The sequence below is a fragment of the Astatotilapia calliptera genome, chromosome 9 (assembly GCF_964374335.1).
Source record: "Astatotilapia calliptera chromosome 9, fAstCal68.1, whole genome shotgun sequence".
Lineage (NCBI taxonomy): Eukaryota > Metazoa > Chordata > Actinopteri > Cichliformes > Cichlidae > Astatotilapia > Astatotilapia calliptera.
In genome coordinates, this window is record NC_137430.1 from 34,533,264 (window position 1) to 34,552,878 (window position 19,615).

General features: G+C 46.2%; 1 protein-coding gene across 1 annotated transcript; it reads right to left on the reverse strand.

Annotated features, from left to right (window-relative positions):
- Positions 1-1,000: 1,000 nt before the first annotated feature.
- On the reverse strand, positions 1,001-13,775 carry LOC113029526 (protein NLRC3-like). Its single transcript, XM_080306858.1, has 2 exons — positions 13,487-13,775; positions 1,001-4,309 (listed from the first exon to the last, which is right to left on the reverse strand). Exons 1-2 carry the CDS (start codon positions 13,761-13,763, stop codon positions 2,535-2,537), a joined length of 2,052 nt encoding a protein of 683 aa, XP_080162984.1. The 5' UTR covers positions 13,764-13,775; the 3' UTR covers positions 1,001-2,534.
- Between the last annotated feature and the right edge of the window lie 5,840 nt (positions 13,776-19,615).

Genomic DNA, 19,615 nt, shown 5'->3' on the forward strand with positions numbered 1-19,615 from the left:
TTACCCTTTCACTGATTGCCCCACTCCACCATTTGACCCTTAGAACTGAAGAGGCTTCTCTCATAAGAGGTGAAACATCTTCAAGGAAACTTAAAGAAGTCCAGACGCTTTTCTTTCCAAGCTCCTTAGACTACGGTGACCTGGATGTCTGAGAACCTTCACAGACTGATTTTACAAGAACAACTTGTGTCAAAAATCCCTAGCAGTGCCTCTCTGTCACACACACAAATCACTACAGTTACAAATTTAATAACTTAAAAAACCTCAGAAAAACAGAACTGAGCAGAACAAACAAACAAACAAACAAACAAACAAACCAGAGACCAGGTAAGAACATTGTTGAGGTTTAAATGTATAATCTTAAATGCTTATATGCTGATTATATTGCTTTATAAGAAAGGCCCAACTCTGAGTACACTCTGTGCCGACAGGACTGAAAAGAAATTACATGCTTTTGCAGGCGAAAAGTGAAACTAAGCAGAGTGTTTGATCGAAACTTAAAGTGTGTGTGTGACGTCTATATAAATGACTAGGCTTCCTGTTTTGTGCTTCAGACCTGGGGTTGTGTGTTGTGTGTTCAGGTCTCCATATCCGGATATTAGGGGTGCAACAATTCTTGTATTGATATTGAACCGTTCGATACAGTGCTTTCGGTTTGGTACACATATGTATCGAACAATACAAAATTTTTAATTTATTTTATCAACTTTTCTTCTGACGATGCTGTCTGTGTTGAGCGCTCAGTGGATCTGCGCTCGACTACTCCGTCTAGGCTGCACTGTCGAGCGCAGATCCATTGAGCGCAGCGCAAGCTAGCAAGACAGCAGTTAAGCTCGTTGCAACATGACAAATTGAACCTCCCCCACCCTCATTCAGATCTGGCGTTTGGAACTATTTTGGTCTTCATGTGACGTATGACCCTGAAGGTAAGCGAGTCATGGATAAAAGTAAAACAGTATGTCGGATGTGCCATGCAATGCTCAATTACATTGGTGGGAACTACTGTGTTAGCGTAGTTAGCTCGTTAACGTGTTAACGCCGTCCAGCCCCATGCACGGGGCGATCCGCGGTAGCTCGTTAACGGAGATTTGCCGTGTTGTGGCGTTAACGTCATTTCAACGAGATTAACCTGAAAGCACTAGTGGGAACACAACGAATATGACTGCACATTTACACCGACATCATCCTAGTGCAAAGACAAGTGGAAGCAGACAAAAACAACAAGCACGCATGCTACTAACTTTACCCGAGTCATTTAGACAGCCGTTAGCACACGATTCTCCTTATGGGGACCTGATATGTTTAATATGCTGCTGAGAATATAGCCCAGAAGAAGCGGATAGTAGAGCTTTTATTTTGGAAAGAGCCATTTCTCTGTAATAAACTCTCTTTTCCAAAGATGAGGGATTCCTTGATCAGACAGATTTATTTTTTTATTACTTTGTTGTTTCAGCAACATTAAATTTAAAAGCTGTACTTTTGAGTTAAAATATATATTTATAATTTTAATAAATGACAAATTAAAAAAGCATGAACATTTTTTTGTATTGAAAAAATATCGAACCGTGACACCAAAGTATCGAACCGAACCGTGAATTTTGTGTATCGTTGCACCCCTACCGGATATGTAAAATAAAGATAATTTTTTAAAGTAAAAAGACCACTTTTGAGCCGTGTCTTTTTGGCTGTAAAGAATACCAAAAGAACCAGAATTTAACAACATTAAAACCGAACAATAAATGAGCAAAGTAGTGCATGATAAAAATAGATGAAAAATACAAAGTGCAATATAGAAACACTGGGTAAAAAGAAATGAACAATTAAAAAGGAGAATAAAAGATGTGAGCAGTAGTTAAACAGTAGAAATAAAAATATAATAAACAAATAAAAATAGATAATAAATGAAAGCCAGGTCAGAAAGGTGAGTTTGGCTTTAAAAGCATGAAAACACTTGGCTGAAGCTAAAGCCTAGCTAAAAGCCATTTGGCTGGTAGGCGGGTTTTAAAGGTAGAAAAGCCAAATGGCTGCTCTTGGGGCTCTAAGTGTTAAAAGCATGAAAACACACTGCTGTCTTCAGGAAGGCTGCTCCAGTAACAGAAAGTCACCTATATGTGAGTTTAGTTCTGACTTCAGGGACAAGTAAAAAAATAAAATAAAATAAAAACATCTGTCCAGACAACCTGACAGTCAAAAATATAAACTCAGGAACTTAAAAGGAAAACTGTGCTGACTTTGAACGTCCGCATCAAGATAAACAAAAAGTGTCAAAAAGTCTGTATCCTTACCTGAGAGTTTCAAGTTTACAGTCAGGACTCTTTAGTCCAACACACAGCAAATCCAATTCTGAATCCTGCAGCTCGTTTGTGCTCAGGTCCAGCTCTCTCAGATGATTGGATGGGGAGCTGAGAATTTCAGACAAAGCTTCAAAGCTTCTTTTTGAGAGTTCACAATATCTCAGCCTGAGGAAGAATAACAATGCAGACATATTATTTTCTTCATCTAGCATTATTAAACATATTTGTTCATAGATTCACTTACAGCACTTTCTTGGAGGCTTTGACCACTGGCAGCAGCTTCAAAAATGCCTTCTCTGAACCAGAGTATTTCTTCAGGTCGAACTCATCCAGATCTGATGACAGTAAGATGAAGACCAGGGCCGACCACTGAGCAGGGGACAGTTCATCTGTGGAGAGCCATCCTGATCTCAGGGACTGTTGGATCTCCTCCACTAGAGAACGATCATCCAGTTCATTCAGACAGTGGAACAGATTGATGCTTTTCTCTGCAGACAGTTTCCCACTGAGCTTCTTCTTGATGTACTGGACTGTTTCCTCATTGGTCTGTGAGCTACTTCCTGTCTGTGTCAGCATGCATAGGAGATCCTGATTGGCCTGCAGTGAAAGACCCAGGAGGAAGCGGAGGAACAAGTCCAGGTGTCCATTAGGACTCTTCAAGGCTTTGTCCACAGCACTCTGGTAGAAGTCATTTACAGTAAGTGTTTGCTGGAAAATTTTAGAGAGAGGAGATTGTTTCTTAAGCAGGTTGACTCCAGAGTTGATGAAGGTCAGATAGACATGAAGAGCAGCAAAGAACTCCTGAATGCTCAGATGGACGAAGCAGTAAACGACATCAGTGAACATGTGGCACTCATCAGCTTTAAAGATCTGTGTGAACACTCCTGAGTACACTGAGGCTGCTCTGATATCGATGCCACACTCTGTCAGGTCTGATTCATAGAAGATCAGGTTTCCTTTCTGCAGCTGATCAAAAGCCAGTTTTCCCAGAGACTCAATCATCTTCTTGCATGAATCTGTCTCAGCTCCTCCATCATACTTGATGTCCTTCGTTTTTAGGTGAAATAGCACAAGGCGTAGGTAGAGCTCTGTGAGAGTCTTAGGCAGATCTTCGCTCTCTTTGTTCTTCATGACAAACTCCAGAACTGTAGCAGTGATCCAGCAGAAGACTGGGATGTGGCACATGATGTGGAGGCTTCGTGATGTCTTGATGTGGGAGATGATGCTGCTGGCCTGCTCCTCATCTCTGAATCTCTTCCTGAAGTACTCCTCCTTCTGTGGGTCAGTGAACCCTCTGACCTCTGTCACCATGCCAACAATGTCAGGAGGGATCTGATTGGCTGCTGCAGGTCGTGTGGTTATCCAGAGGCGAGCAGAGGGAAGCAGTTTCCCCCTGATGAGGTTTATCAGCAGCACATCCACTGAGGTGGACTTTCTAGGGTCAGTTAGGATTGTTGTTTTGTGGAAGTCCAGAGGAAGTCGACACTCATCCAGACCATCAAAGATGAACACAACCTGGAAGTCTTCAAAGCTGCAGATTCCTGCTTCTTTGGTTTCAGTAAAGAAGTGATGAACAAGTCCCACCAAGCTGAACTTTTCCTCTTTCAGCACATTCAGCTCTCTGAAAGTGAATGGAAATATGAACTGGATGTCCTGGTTGGCTTTGTCTTCAGCCCAGTCCAGAGTGAACTTCTGTGTTAGGACAGTTTTCCCAATGCCAGCCACTCCCATTGTCAGCACTGTTCTGATTGGTTTATCTCTTCCAGGTGGGAGTTTAAAGATGTCTTCTTGTCTGATGGTTGTTTCTGGTCTGTCTGGTTTCCTGGATGCTGTTTCCATCTGTCTGACCTCATGTTCATCATTGACCTCTGCAGTCCCTCCCTCTGTGATGTAGAGCTCTGTGTAGATCTGATTCAGGAGGGTCGGGTTTCCTGTTGTAGAAATCCCCTCATGCACACACTGGAACTTCTGCTTCAGGTTTGACTTGAGCTTGAGCTGACACTCAGGGAGAATCTCTGCATGAAGATACAGCAAATGACACAAATGAGAAAACTGCATTCTGGTTACTGTGGTTATGTGTTCAGTTCACTGGACTCTTGGTGTCATGATCCGGGTGAGTCTGAGTAACTTTCCACAGCATCAGCTCTCCTCCCCTGGGTGGAGCCCTCCTCCCTGCTCCTCACCTGTTGCCAATTACTCCGGCAGTATTTATGAGCAGCACTCACAATGAACCTTCTCCAGATTGTCTGCTTACCACAGTCAGTTCTCTGCCTCACATTTTGTCTTGTGCTCCTCAGCTTGTTTCGCGTAACCCTCTTTTCCTGTTCCCTAGTCGGCACCTGGATATATCTTCCAACTCTCGCCATAAGTCACGCCTCAGGATTCTGGCCTGCCGCTGCTGGTAAAACTCACTCTTGCAAACTGCCCTCCTCACCTGCCTGCCTCCCTGTGCACCCACATCTCACTCTGTACCCAGATTTAATTCATCTCCTCCTCCAGCTGATCTCCACCTGCGGCCACGTAACACCTCTTAGTTTTTAAATCTTGGACCACTCTGATTATTATCTCCTTTGTTCCAGTGATCCTGGATCGTTTCTATCCGCCCGTTTCTGCCCCTGTTGTTCCTTTGACCTGCCTCAGCTTATGTTCTGGCCTCAGCTCTGCACTTCTCATAATACCTCGCTTGCTGTTGAATTTAGCCGTGATTCAGCTTTCTCCGTCAAGAAATCTAGTAAAATACATTTCTGTTAAAAGTCACTCAGCCTCTGGTTTTTGGTTCTGTGCTTGAGTCCTTTTCATGAGCCATTGAGCCCTGACACTTGGGTTATAACTGAGGGCAGGTTTTATAGAGACACATTTGATTTAATTATGTTTATTTATACAGCATCAAATCAATACTAGCAACATTTCACATATTACATAAACAACACTATGGAGCCAGTAATGAATAAATATGTAGAATAAATGAAAGAATTTCAATAATGAAATTTTTTTTTTTTATTCCTCCAAATAACAACAACAACAACAACAACAGTCACCCCAATGTGCTTTATATTGTAAGATAAAGAACCTACAGTAACACAACAGAAGAAACCCCAACTATCTTTTTGGGTCCTGAAAACTGAAGGCTCTGCCTCCCATTCTACTTTTAAATACTCTAGGAACAACAAGTAGGCCTGCAGAGCGAGAGCGAAGTGCTCTAATAGGGTGATATGGTACTACAAGGTCATTAAGATAAGATGGGGCCTGATTATTTAAGACCTTGTATGTGAGGAGCAGGATTTTGAATTCTGGATTTAACAGGAAGCCAAAACAGGAGAAATCTGCTCTCTCTTTCTAGTCCCTGTCAGGACTCTTGCTGCAGCATTTTGGATTAACTGATGTTAGGATGCCTGGGTCGTTGACCCAGAGGGTTTGAGTTTATTATATTATTTATACTTTCTAGTCTTTGGTTTCTTTGAGTTCTGTCTTATAGTTTATGTCTCTGTCTTCTCTAGCTGCTCTGTCTCCCCTGTCAGCTGTATCCCCTTGTCTAGTTCGCGTCTCTGTGTGTCCTTAGTGGCTATATGCCCGTGTCCAGTCAGTGTTTGTGTCTGCCCTGGTCCCACGTCTCTGTTCCCTCTGTTGCAGTGCGTGCGAGTCTGTGTCTTTGTTCAGTCTGTGTTATGTGTTTCCTGTTTTACTTTGAAAGTCCATGTCTGATGTTAATGTGTCTGGTTTTGCTTCCCCTTGTCTCGTTAGGCCTGATTTGCCCCAGCTGTGTTTCCCTCCTGTTACCCATTCCCTGATTGCTCCCTCTGTGTATTTAAGCCCTGTGTTTCTCTGTGTCCGTGTCACGATCTACCGTTTTCCTAGCTGTGTGTTCTGTCATTCCTCCAGTTTAAGTTTGTTTTGAGTTTTTTCAGTTATGTTATATTTTGAGTATTAAATTAAAGCCTTTTTTGAGTTCACGACTGTCTCCGGAGTCTGCACCTTGGGTCCTATTCCTGCCTGTGTCATCCAGGGAAGGACGGATGTTTTGCTGTGCTGTATTTTAATGTGAAGTGTACTTATTTATTTTTTATATTGCATGTATTGGTTATATTTTGTGCAGTGTTTTATTTAGTTTGCATGTTTTAGTTACCGTCAAATTGTCCTGGAGAGACTCCGCCCTTTCCCCCGTTTTTACTAATTGGACACACCTGAGAGGAAAGGCAAGGTAATTTACAGAGTGCTCAATGACACATAAGAGGGTTGGAGTTGGCGTTCGACAAGACACATGACCAGCGACTGGGGAGGCGCCACCACCAGCGACTAGGGACGCGCAGCGGGCAGTCAGACGGCAATAGCGACAAGAGCCAGCTTGTGCACTGCGGGAGAGCAGAAGCAGTGAGACAGCTGGTGCCGATTGCAGTTTTAAAGAAGCGGCGGGCGGAGTTGAGAGCTTTGCCCACCCGGGGTAAGTCTTTGACTTATCCCTTTTTATAAAGTAAAACTGTCGAAAGGAATAGTGACTGCCGCTCCCTCCCTTCCTTCAGTGCACCGGGACGTGGAATGCGGGGAGGAAGGCGAGGACTCCGCTGGGTTTCCCTCTTTTACTACTACGCTGGATTTCTTAGTTTTTTGTGACTTTTATGCCGTGGTGGATCCCACTGGACTTTTAATGTTGTGTTTTATTGATTTTTTTTTATTGTGTTATCCCTTGGCCAAGGTTGTTTTAATTCATTTTACATTTTTAACTATTTAAATATAATAAATTATATTTTTAATCTTACAGTTTAAATTGTGTGCTTTCCCTTGGCGGCTCCACTGCTCTGCCCGTTTTGAGAAAGGTTTCCTTCCTTTTAAAAAAACACAAACCACCTTGGAAATAAATCAGCCTTTCCGCTCTGTTACATAATTGGCGTTGTCGACATAGGATACGGAGCCAAGAGCAGTTGGGTTAGCCAGGGGAATAGCAAATATGAGGATGCCTGTATATCCCGGAGCCCCGTGGCTGCCGAAGTTTAAAGACTATCTGACTGGTGCACGATTCGTTGTGTATACTGATAATAACCCTGTGGCCCATTTACAGACTGCTCGCTTGGGCGCAGTAGAACAACGTTGGGTTGCCCAGCTGGCCTCTTTCGACTACAAGATCAAGTATCGTTCGGGTAAGAGCAATATTAATGCTGATGCCCTTTCTCGATTCCCCACTGTCCCAGCAGAGCACCTGGAGGGGGCTGGATCAGAGCGTGGAGTCACTTCAGCAGCCATTGAATTGACCTGTGAGGTAGAGGGGAGTGACTGGGCAGAAGCACAAGTTCACGATCCGGATATTCAAGTGGTAAAACAACTTCTGGAAGCTCAGGTCGCACCCACAAAGTCAGAACGTCAGGCATTGTCCTACAGCAGCAAAAAAGACTTTTTATTAAAGACGGGGTATTGTGCCGTAAAGTGTCGGACGAATATACCCAGGAGACTCGTCATCAAGTTGTGTGTCCTAGTTCCAGGTGCCATGAGGTGTGGCGGAAGATCCATGAGGCTGCTGCCCATGCGGGGGTAGATCGAACCCTCTCTCGGATACGGCAGCGGTTCTACTGGGTTAACATGGAAGCGCAGGTACGTACCTGGGTTGTGTCCCCTGTAGTCTACAAAAGGAGAGAGTAGAACCTAGGGCTCCACTGCACCCTATTTCAGTCTCATACCCTTTGGAGGTTGTAGGCATGGATTTTCTGTCCTTAGGCCGACCAACTGACACTTATCAAAACATACTTGTGGTGACTGATCTGTTTACGCGGTTCGCTTGGGCTATCCCTACAATAAACCAAACAGCAGAGACTACAGTAAAGGCTTTATGGAAGTATGTGATACAGCCGTTTGGTTGCCCAGGCCGACTCCACTCCGACCGTGGGTCTAATTTTGAATCTGCATTAATGAAACAACTCTGTGGTACCTATGGTATAACTAAAAGCCGCACAACACCTTACCACCCTGCGGGGAATGGTAGTGTAGAACGTTTCAATCAGACCGAAGCATGTTCAATAGACCCTATTGAACATGCTTCACTCACTAGAATCAGTTAGGCAGAGCCAGTGGGTAGGAAAGCTGCCGGAACTTGTTCATGCTTATAACAATACTATCCATAGCTCCACCGGTTACGCACCTGCCTACTTGATGTTTGGTCGGCATTTACGTCTGCCTGTGGATGTGGTGTTAGGTGTGGGCCCCCAACAGGCGAGGCAGGGTTTGAGTGAGTGGGTGTGTTCCCATCATCAGAAGCTCTCCCTAGCTTATCAATTGGCTGGGCAGAAGATGTGTAGTGCAGCCTCTCAACACAAAAGCCAGTATGAGAAAAGAGGCTGTACCCTTCCATTGTTGCCCGGGGAGAGAGTCTGGGTACGTGATCGAAACAGACAGGGCAAAGGAAAACTGTGTTCCTGGTGGTCTCCTGAGCCGTATGTGGTGTTGGAACAGGTGGGAGATACGGGCTTAGTGTATAAGGTCAAACCAGAAAAGGGGGGTAATATACAAACTTTACATAGAAATGCCTTAAAAGTGTGCCTTGCTCCTCAAACAGACTTTACCCCTCCTACGGAGGAGCCGACCACAGGCCCTTCGGATTTCCCAGCGCCAGTGTTTTATGGGTTTTTACCCCTTACTGACTGTGTGTCACCTCACCAGAGTGATTCAGGTATGTCCCTTAGACGCTCCATTAGGACCACGCGTGGGATTCCACTAGAGCGTTATAGAGAGGTAGAGCATTAGCAGGGACTGCTAATATTTCAGTGTGGGGGGATGTTATCCAGGGAAGGACGGATGTTTTGCTGTGCTGTATTTTAATGTGAAGTGTACTTATTTATTTTTTATATTGCATGTATTGGTTATATTTTGTGCAGTGTTTTATTTAGTTTGCATGTTTTAGTTACCGTCAAATTGTCCTGGAGAGACTCCGCCCTTTCCCCTGTTTTTACTAATTGGACACACCTGAGAGGAAAGGCAAGGTAATTTACAGAGTGCTCAATGACACATAAGAGGGTTGGAGTTGGCGTTCGACAAGACACATGACCAGCGACTGGGGACGCGCCACCACCAGCGACTAGGGACGCGCAGCGGGCAGTCAGACGGCAATAGCGACAAGAGCCAGCTTGTGCACTGCGGGAGAGCAGAAGCAGTGAGACAGCTGGTGCCGATTGCAGTTTTAAAGAAGCGGCGGGCGGAGTTGAGAGCTCTGCCCACCCGGGGTAAGTCTTTGACTTATCCCTTTTTATAAAGTAAAACTGTCGAAAGGAATAGTGACTGCCGCTCCCTCCCTTCCTTCAGTGCACCGGGACGTGGAATGCGGGGAGGAAGGCGAGGACTCCGCTGGGTTTCCCTCTTTTACTACTACGCTGGATTTCTTAGTTTTTTGTGACTTTTATGCCGTGGTGGATCCCACTGGACTTTTAATGTTGTGTTTTATTGATTTTTTTTATTGTGTTATCCCTTGGCCAAGGTTGTTTTAATTCATTTTACATTTTTAACTATTTAAATATAATAAATTATATTTTTAATCTTACAGTTTAAATTGTGTGCTTTCCCTTGGCGGCTCCACTGCTCTGCCCATTTTGAGAAAGGTTTCCTTCCTTTTAAAAAAACACAAACCACCTTGGAAATAAATCAGCCTTTCCGCTCCGTTACACCTGCACACAGCCACACCTAACAGAAGATCGCGACCAGAACATGGACCCAGCAGACTCTTCAGCTTTTGGATTCGACGCTGAGATGGAGCGGTTGATTAAGCTCCTTGACCGCATTGCTCAGGCCAATGATTTCAGGACCATGGCAGTTGGGCTAAGCGCTGTAGATGCCATCATTCGGAGCAACCCTCGGCTTAATCAGCTTTCTATGGACACTGTGCTGGGCAGCTCCGTAGCTGCCTGGAGGGAGCAAGTCAGGGCTGGCGAGCTCTCTATCTCCACCTCCACTTCTTTACCACCGCCCCAGAACGACACACACTCACCACCTGCCTCACCACAGACTGCCTCTCCTTCCTCACACCAGCCGGGACCTTGTTCGCCTGCCTTTTTCCTCGCGGCTATGTGGTCGGAGGATGAGGAGGAGGTCTCCATTTCTCCACCGGTTCCTGTTCCCTCATCTAGAAGGAAGCGACGCCACCGTCACTCCTCTCCTCGGTCATCCGTTCAGCCACCTGTCTCCGCTGGAGGGTCCGAGGGGCCCGTTCAGCTTCCTGCCTCTGCTGGGGGGCCCGAGGAGCCCGTTCAGCCTCACGCCTCGTCAGCTGAGGGCCCGAGGAGCCCGTTCAGCCTCACGCCTCGTCAGCTGGAAGGCCCGAGGAGCCCGTTCAGTCTCACGCCACGTCAGCTGGAGGGCCCGAGGAGCCCGTTCTGCTGGAGGGTCCGAGGGGCCCGTTCAGCCCCCTATCTCCGCTGGAGGGTCCGAGGGGCCCGTTCAGCCCCCTATCTCCGCTGGAGGATCCGAGGGGCCCGTTCAGCCTCTTGCCTCGTCAGCTGGGGGTCCGGGAGGACCCAGCTAGCACGTCCCAGTGTCTGCTGATGGTTCTGGCGAGGCCGTTCAGCCACCACCGGCTCCACCGCCTGGTCCGGCCTCCGAGTCTGCAGTTCCGTCTGGTCCTGCATCTGCAGTTCCGCCTGGTCCGGCCCCCGAGTCTGCAGTTCCGCCTGGTCCGGCCCCCGAGTCTGCAGCTCCACCTGGTCCGGCCTCAGCCTCTGCAGCTCTGCCTGATCCGACCTCAGCCTCTGCAGCTCAGCCTGGTCCGGCCTCCGAGTGTTCAGCTTCGTCTGCTCCTGAGGTCTCCATGCTGTCTGTTCCTGCACGTCCTGCACATCTTGTCCGGCCTGCACGTCCTGCACATCTTGTCCGGCCTGCACGTCCTGCACATCTTGTCCGGCCTGCTCGTCCTGCACGTCCTGTCCGGCCGATGACTGGACGTCATTGCCGTCATGGACGGCCCCCTGAACTACGTCGCCGTTGGTGCCTCCCGCCCGGCCGGCCTCCTGATCTGCTCGGTCGCCGTCGGTGCCTCCCGCCTGGCCGGCCTCCTGACCTGTTTTCTGGGCTATTGGACCATCAGCCTCCGGGCCGCCCCCCTGACCTGCCCGGGTTTGGACTGTTGTGCCGTTAGCCTCCGGGCCGGCCCCCCTGAACTTTTTTGAGACTATTGCCTGGGCCTCTGCGCCTTTCGTGAGCTCTTTTGTTTGTTTGCTTTTGGACTATGCCTGGGCCTTGGTGCTGTTGTTTTGGACTTTGTTCCTGTGTTTTTGTTCTGTTGCTTTCCAGGCTCCGTTGTTTGTTCTTTTTTTTGTTTCTGGCCCCTTGTTTGGTTTGTTTCGAGCCCTCCATCCTGTTTCCCCCGCCGCCCACCCTGGTTGGGTTGTTTTTGGGTTTTTTTATTTTGATGTTTTGGTTTGGGCTGTCTGGAAGCCAGCCCTTAAGGGGGGGTACTGTTAGGATGCCTGGGTCGTTGACCCAGAGGTTTTGAGTTTATTATATTATTTATACTTTCTAGTCTTTGGTTTCTTTGAGTTCTGTCTTATAGTTTATGTCTCTGTCTTCTCTAGCTGCTCTGTCTCCCCTGTCGGCTGTATCCCCTTGTCTAGTTCGCGTCTCTGTGTGTCCTTAGTGGCTATATCCCCGTGTCCAGTCAGTGTTTGTGTCTGCCCTGGTCCCACGTCTCTGTTCCCTCTGTTGCAGTGCGTGCGAGTCTGTGTCTTTGTTCAGTCTGTGTTATGTGTTTCCTGTTTTACTTTGAAAGTCCATGTCTGATGTTAATGTGTCTGGTTTTGCTTCCCCTTGTCTCGTTAGGCCTGATTTGCCCCAGCTGTGTTTCCCTCCTGTTACCCATTCCCTGATTGCTCCCTCTGTGTATTTAAGCCCTGTGTTTCTCTGTGTCCGTGTCACGATCTACCGTTTTCCTAGCTGTGTGTTCTGTCATTCCTCCAGTTTAAGTTTGTTTTGAGTTTTTTCAGTTATGTTATATTTTGAGTATTAAATTAAAGCCTTTTTTGAGTTCACGACTGTCTCCGGAGTCTGCACCTTGGGTCCTATTCCTGCCTGCACACAGCCACACCTAACAACTGAAGGCTTTTCAGCGAGTTGTTAGGACTTCCTGATAATAATGAATTACAGTAGTCCAGCCTGGAAGTAATAAATGCATGAACTAGTTTTTCAGCATCACTCTGATACCGGATATTTCTAACTTTAGAGATGTTGCATAAATGGAAGAAAGCAGTCTTACATATTTGTTTAATATGTGCATTGAAGGACATGTCCTGGTCAAAAATGACTCCAAGGTTCCTCACAGCGTTACTGGAGGCCAAGGTAATGCCATCCAGAGGAAGAATCTGGTTAGATACCATATTTCTAAAATTTTCAGGGCCAAGTACAATAACCTCAGTTTGATCTGAATTAAGAAGCAGAAAGTTAGCGGCCATCCAGGTCTTTATGTCTTTAAGACATTCCTGCAGTTTAACTAATTGGTGTGTGTTATCTGGCTTCATGGACAGATAGAGCTGGGTGTCATCTGCATAGCAGTGTATATGTATGATGTCTTCTAATGATGCTGCCTAAGGGAAGCATGGTAATGGCAGCGTTGCCAGCAGAAGGTTGAAGTGGAATCTCCCAGAAAGCTGCAGAAGAAAAAACGCTGAGATTTCAGTCAAATAAGGAGAACTGTGGCTTTCCTCCAACTTTTGACCAATCACCTTATTGTCCTGTTTATCAACCATAATAAAAAGCATTTACTGTCTGGGCATTTTTTTTTTTTTTTTTTTTTTTTTTTTTTTGGGTCTCCAAACAACAGAAAAAAATTGCAGCCATTTTTTTTTACTTTACCTTCAACTGGTAAATAGATTTAAGAAAAAGCACTTTGATCATATTTGTGACGTGTCCCAAACTGTTGTTGTCGCCTCATTTATGTTGATAAAACAGCTCTAAAACCAGTCGGACAATATAAATCTGTAAAATGGGCAGAAAACCTGCTGCTGGTCCCATTTTAATCAAACCAACCCAAAGAGCAGATATTCATGTGTAGACAGGAGGTTATTTGTGCAGATGCATAAAACACAAACTGTTGGCTTTCTGCAGTCTCTCACTCCTGAAAGTGTTGGCAAGTGTTTTGGATTTATTATTTATATGGATGGTAATGGCACCTGTGTAATGTTAACTGATGTTTTTATTGTTTGTGTTTTTTGTTTAGTCATTCCCTGACTTACCTTTGGGTTCTGGGATGGTTTTATTTAAATTCTCCAACAGATCATTCTTGTTCATCTTCCCCAAAAGATTCTTAGCGACTTTAAAAGTGTTGATAGAGTAGGTCTCAAACATCAGATCCACTACTTTTGTGCTCTCTGCATTCTCCAGTTTACTCCCTGGGATTGCTGGTAAACCTTCTACAGACCCATTGTTCTTCAGATGCCACTTGAATTTTTCAAAGTCTTCACGTTCCAAATCCTCCAAAGTCCCCAGAAGGATTTCTTTAGGTGTCGTCATCTTTTACCCTGTAAGAATCCGATAAACACAAAGACTGTAAGAACAGCTGGAGAGGTAATTGTCTGATTTTAACAATTTAACATGATTCTAACAGCAGTTCATCACTACCACCAATAAATTTCTAAGGCTCAGAATGCAACAAAATTGCACATAAAGAAGTATCCAAGTAACACTTTGCTACAATATAAAACAAACTATATAAATAAATAAAATATATAAACTAAATATATACACTACCCGTCAAACGTTTTAGAACAGCCCAATTTTTCCAGTGTTTTTGTCACGGTTTGCGAGCCGTGTGTAAATTATTAAAGGACCCTTTATGCAGGCAGCTCAGATGCAAGTGAGTTTATTCATCACATGGTGATACAAACAGAAATGGCGAAGGTGAGCATGGAAACTAAGCAAAAACCTAAACTGGGAAAACTAACAGTATACGAATATGAAGAAGTACACGAAGGGAAGACGAAAACACGGAACACAAGGGGTGGGAGCAAAACACCACAACACATCACTATATAGACAGTTACACAGAGAGCAACACCACAGGGCGGAACATATGGACAGAGAAGATAGTGCACAGAGAAACAAGGGGGCAGGGAATCAAAACCTAGGAAGCATAGAATAACTCACAAACAAAACGGACATAATACAAAAATCACAAAGAACTGAAAACACTTGATCAGGAGACCCAGGACCCTGACAGATAAGCAGACGAACCAGCAACTAACAGAGGCAAACACAAGGCTTAAATACACAGAGGGATAACGAGGGAATGAGACACAGAAGGAGGACACAGCTGGGAGTGACTGACAAGACGAGACAGAGGAAACGCAAACTAAACACACTGACATGAGACACGGAGCTTCACAACAAAGCAGGAAATACATAGACTGAACTTAGAGGTACAACAAAACACAGAACCAAAACGTAAGAATAAACAAAAATACATCACGAAATCAAAGATTAACTATACACAACAGAAAACACTGAGTCACAGACCCAGGATCGTGACAGTTTTATTGAACATATCCTTTTTATTTCTCATTGCACTCTGAAATGAAAGCATAATACAAATAAGCAGTTGGAGTTAAAACTAAATCATGAAACACATTTATAGACCAGGGGCGGATCTAGAGAAATTTCCTTAGGGTGGCATGGGGGGGGGCAAATCAAAGCCTTTTTTTTCAAACACATGTGCAGGTGGTTACATATGGTTAAAATGATTTAAATTCAGTAAGTATACACATTTTTCATATAAATACAGTCTATAACTTAATTATTGTCTGTAGCCCACATAATTACACTCTTTAGTTACATAAAACATGTGAGTTTTGATGTTATGTACTGTATAGCCTGTATAATAAATAAATAAATATGTAGCCCAATGAGTATAAAATCCAGAAAGCTACACAACATGGGGCGGTTCATTTACAAACACAAGTCTAACTTAAGTTTCACTGTTTTTTGTTAGAAAACAATCACATTGTTACAGCTTAAATTACACAAAATGTCAGAAATCTGCACCGCCATGAACAAAAATTTTAACCTAATTTTTCATGATTTGTTGGATTAACCCACTGAGGTCTGAACTACAACTGGCCATGTTTGACTCCTTTTGAGTTTACGTTTGTATTTCACCCTCAAATTGTTTCATTTTATTTTTTCCCCTTGCTTTGTTTGGTATCTTTTCAGCTCAATTGAATTTAGTTGTTTTTTCACTGACATACTGCATTAGTGTTACTGATCTGAAATCACACAAAGAACTTAAAATCCTAGTAGTAATTTTTTACTGTATAACCCCCCTACAGACATGTTGAGTAAATATAAATTGTACATTTTGTAAACATATACAACCATTTATCTAAAAATGCAGCCAATACACCTGCCGTTTTTTTTTTCATTTTGTATAAGGATTTAAAAGCATTACTAAAACTAAACTGAGAGAACAATCAGGTGTCGCAATAAGATGCCCCACAAATGATGTGTGCCAGTAAAAAAGTTTGTCCACCAAACGACAGAAGAGCACAGGGATAAACCTGCAGGCCTGACAACAGCAGGTGTATCACTCCGCTGGTTTTCTACTTAGTGACAGTGTTTACATTGCAATGTGACATTCATTAGTGCCCTCACTGACACACAAAACAAAACGACTACACAAAAGAACAGCTACACAAGACAACACAACACACTAACTATACACTCCACACTAAACGTCACAAATCTCCCACATCTAAAAACCCTCTCTCTCTCTCTCTCTCTCTCTCTCTCTCTCTCTCTCTCTCTCTCTCGCTGTCGTTACCATCACTCCCAAAACTTTTCCCTCTTCCTAAACAACCAAATCCCACATGTAGACTTTGTTTTTTTTAAATTGGTCGACATGGTGCATTTTTCCACCGATAGGAAACAGGTGGCTTTTTTTCTTTCTTTACTGTTTTCGCGGCGTCCTTAGAAAACACTTTAAACCCACACACACAAAAACGTGACAAGAGTATTTAGAAAAAAGCGTGGCTGATATATGTTATCATAACTCTGGATTTACTGGCCTGTAATTAAAATTAAAAAAAACTTTGAAGTCTGAACTTTCAATGTGGGCTGAAATAGAGACTCAGCGGCTGCAGTTTGTTGCTGTGTCAGCTTACATCAGTCATGTGATCTGGAGGTGCAGCGTGTCCGTGGACCACAGAGGGTTAATAACACTCACCTTGCTTCCATTTCCAGAGTGTAACATCCAATCACCTGTGTGAAATCTGAAATTCCCATGGTGTTGTTCAGAATGTGCTCTGGCACAATCATAAGCATCGCTTGCTACTGAAAACAAGAAAATTGTCACGGCTGGCGGAGGGAGCCGTGTGGTGTGGAGGAAAAGGAGGACCCAAAATGCAGCAAACTGAGGATACGAGTGACGTTTTATTTACAGGGTGGTAGTGGCAAAAACAGGCAATGAAGCACGAGTAATTACAAACGGAAACCTAAACTGGGAGAAACTAAGTGACAAACCTGGGACCATACAAAGGGGTGCGGGTCAGAGAGACGCAGAGACAGGAACACCATAGAACGCAGATGAATGTAGATTAACGCAGTGATACATGGATGAACGCAGACGAGCCGACAACAAACACAGACCGACACCCACTAAATATACACACACAAGGTAATCAGGTAATCGCACACAGGAGGGAAGAACAGCTGATCTGACTACACATGATGACTGGAGGACACAAGCTGAACACAATGACAACAGACACAGACTTTCAGAACAAAACAGGAAATCTAGAACCCGAACCGGACACAAGGGGGGAGGACACAGAATAACTAGACAGAGGGAAATAATCACAAAACAAAACGCTGGGTCAACGACCCAGGACCATGACAGTACCCCCCCTCCAAGGGCTGGCTCCAGACAGCCCAAAACAAAAACAGACGACCAACCCAGGGCGGGCGGCGGGGGCCCAGGACGGAGGGACCAACACCGAACAAAACAAGCTCCAGCGAACCGAGGGAATTGTCCAAAACAAAAACACATGCTGGAGTACGAGAACAAAACACAGGTCAGGAGGCCGGCCCGGAGGCTGACAACTCAGAAGTCCCGGACAGTTCATCTTCTGAGGCCGGCCACGTCGGCGACGCAGATCCATAAGCCGACCGAGCGGAAGGCAGCGGTGGCGGAGTGGAGGCAGTTCAGGGGGCCGACCGTGCACACGGCAGCGGCGGCAACAGGGAAACCGCTCAGGGGGCTGACCGTGCGGACGGCAGCGGCGGCGATGACACAAGTCAGGCGGCCGACCGTGCGGACGGCAACGGCGGCGATGACACAAGTCAGGCGGCCGACCGTGCGGACGGCAACGGCGGCGATGACACAAGTCTGGAGGCCGACCGCGCGGAAGGCAGCGGCGGCGATGACACAAGTCTGGAGGCCGACCGTGCGGACGGCAACGGCGGCGATGACACAAGTCTGGAGGCCGACCGCGCGGAAGGCAGCGGCGGCGTCTAGGAGGTCGTCCATGTTGACGATGACACTCCACCAGCGGCCTGGCAGATGACCGCCGATGTCGAGGCGGCAGTTTGGGACCCGAAGGTGGCGTGGCCGTCGCAGCACCAGACGAGACCGAAGCAGCGGCTGGACCAGACGAGACCGAAGCAGCGGCTGGACCAGACGAGGCAGCTGATGAGGATGCTGAAGCAGAGGCCGGACCGGACACAGAATAACTAGACAGAGGGAAATAATCACAAAACAAAACGCTGGGTCAACGACCCAGGACCATGACAAAAATAGCCGGTCCTGCTATGGGCTGAACCATTTGTTACTGGTGGAGGGGGGGAACACTATGCAATATATTTAGTTTTAGCATTTATATTCAGTGTTGACTGTAACTACGCTCAAACTGTTAATGCTGTCTTATTTTAATAAACAACACTGTCATATGCAAAACTGGGGTGGCACTTGCCACCCCATGCCACCCTTCTAGATCCGCCCCTGTTATAGACCAAAGTTTATTCTAAACGTTTGACTGAACACACCTGTGGCTTCTGAAATCAAATATTCTCCCATATCTGTAGCAGATGTTCCCATAATTGTGGACCTTGTAGGTTGCTTTGCTTTCAGTTTTCTGTCCAGTTCAACCAGCTCGATGGGGTTTCAGTCTGGAGACTGTGCTGGACACTCCATGTTTCCAAGCTCACCATCTTGTTCTTTGTTCCTGAGGTAGTTCTGGCACAGCTTGGACTGTTTTGGGTCATTATCTTGCTGTAGGATGAACCTCTGACCGACCAGAGGGTCCTGCATGGTGCTGCAGGATGCTGTGGTAGCTGTCTTGGTTCAGGGAGCCTCTCACTCTGCACAAGTCACTGACCCTGGATCAGCAAACAGCCCCAGACCTCCCACTTCCTCCTCCATGTTTGACAGTTGATGAAGAAAAGTGTCTGGACTTCTTTGAGTTTCTTGAAGAAGTTTCACCTGAGAAGCTTCTTCAGTTCCAACCCGTTCTCACTCCCAAAGCGTAACATTTTACCGTCACTATTTCCACACCCATTATTCAGCCATTTCCCACCAGCATGGGGGCCCAGTCTACGCCCACACCAGTGCCAGCTCCCAGGAGGAGGGCAGCTGCGACCCGGTCTAACCCCACACCCGCTTCTGTTTCTCAGGTGGGGGTGACTGGTGTCCAGCCGCCTTCCGTGCCCGTCCCAGCGCCCAGGCTGAGGGCAGCCAGAACCCAGCCTGACCTCCCTAGAGACTTGGAAGAGCTAACCGGTTCACCTGCTACGTCACCACTTGATCCACCTCCTGACCCAGCCTTTCACGCCCTCGCACTATCCCTAGTTAGATTAGCTGAACTGTCCCCTGCCCAGGCACCAGCCTTACTAGCCCAAGCCGTAATTTTATCTCCGTCACTAGCTCAATCTGTAGCTCAGCTAGTAGCCACACCAACCTCAGCTCCGTCGTCAGCCTCACCTACCCCTGTTCATCCCTTAGCATCTCCACTCCAGTCAGTTCCCTCACCTGCTGTTCAGCTTCCACTCCAGTCAGTTCCCTCACCTGTAGCTCAGTCTCCTCCTGCCCTCCAGTCCCCTGTAGCTCAGTCTGCTCCTGTCCACTCACCTGTAGCTCAGTCTGCTCCTGTCCAGCCTGTTTCCCAGTCGCCTGTCCACCATCCCATTCAGTTCCTGGACCTGCAGCCACAGCACCCAGAGCCAGCTGTGAGCTCTCCTGCTTCTCAGCCAGGGGTTTCCACACCCGCTGGCCCGGCCGCTCCTCAGCCAGGGGTTTCCACACCCGCTGGCCTGGCCGCTCCTCAGCCAGGGGTTTCCGCACCCGCTGGCCCGGCCGCTCCTCAGCCAGGGGTTTCCGC

Bases quoted from the DNA above. Each gene is read 5' to 3' on its own strand.
- LOC113029526 (XM_080306858.1), bottom strand. From the start codon at position 13,763: ATGACGACACCTAAAGAAATCCTTCTGGGGACTTTGGAGGATTTGGAA. The intron at 4,310-13,486 runs GTAAGTCAGGGA...ATCTTCATGCAG, and splicing joins AACCATCCCAGAACCCAAAG to AGATTCTCCCTGAGTGTCAG.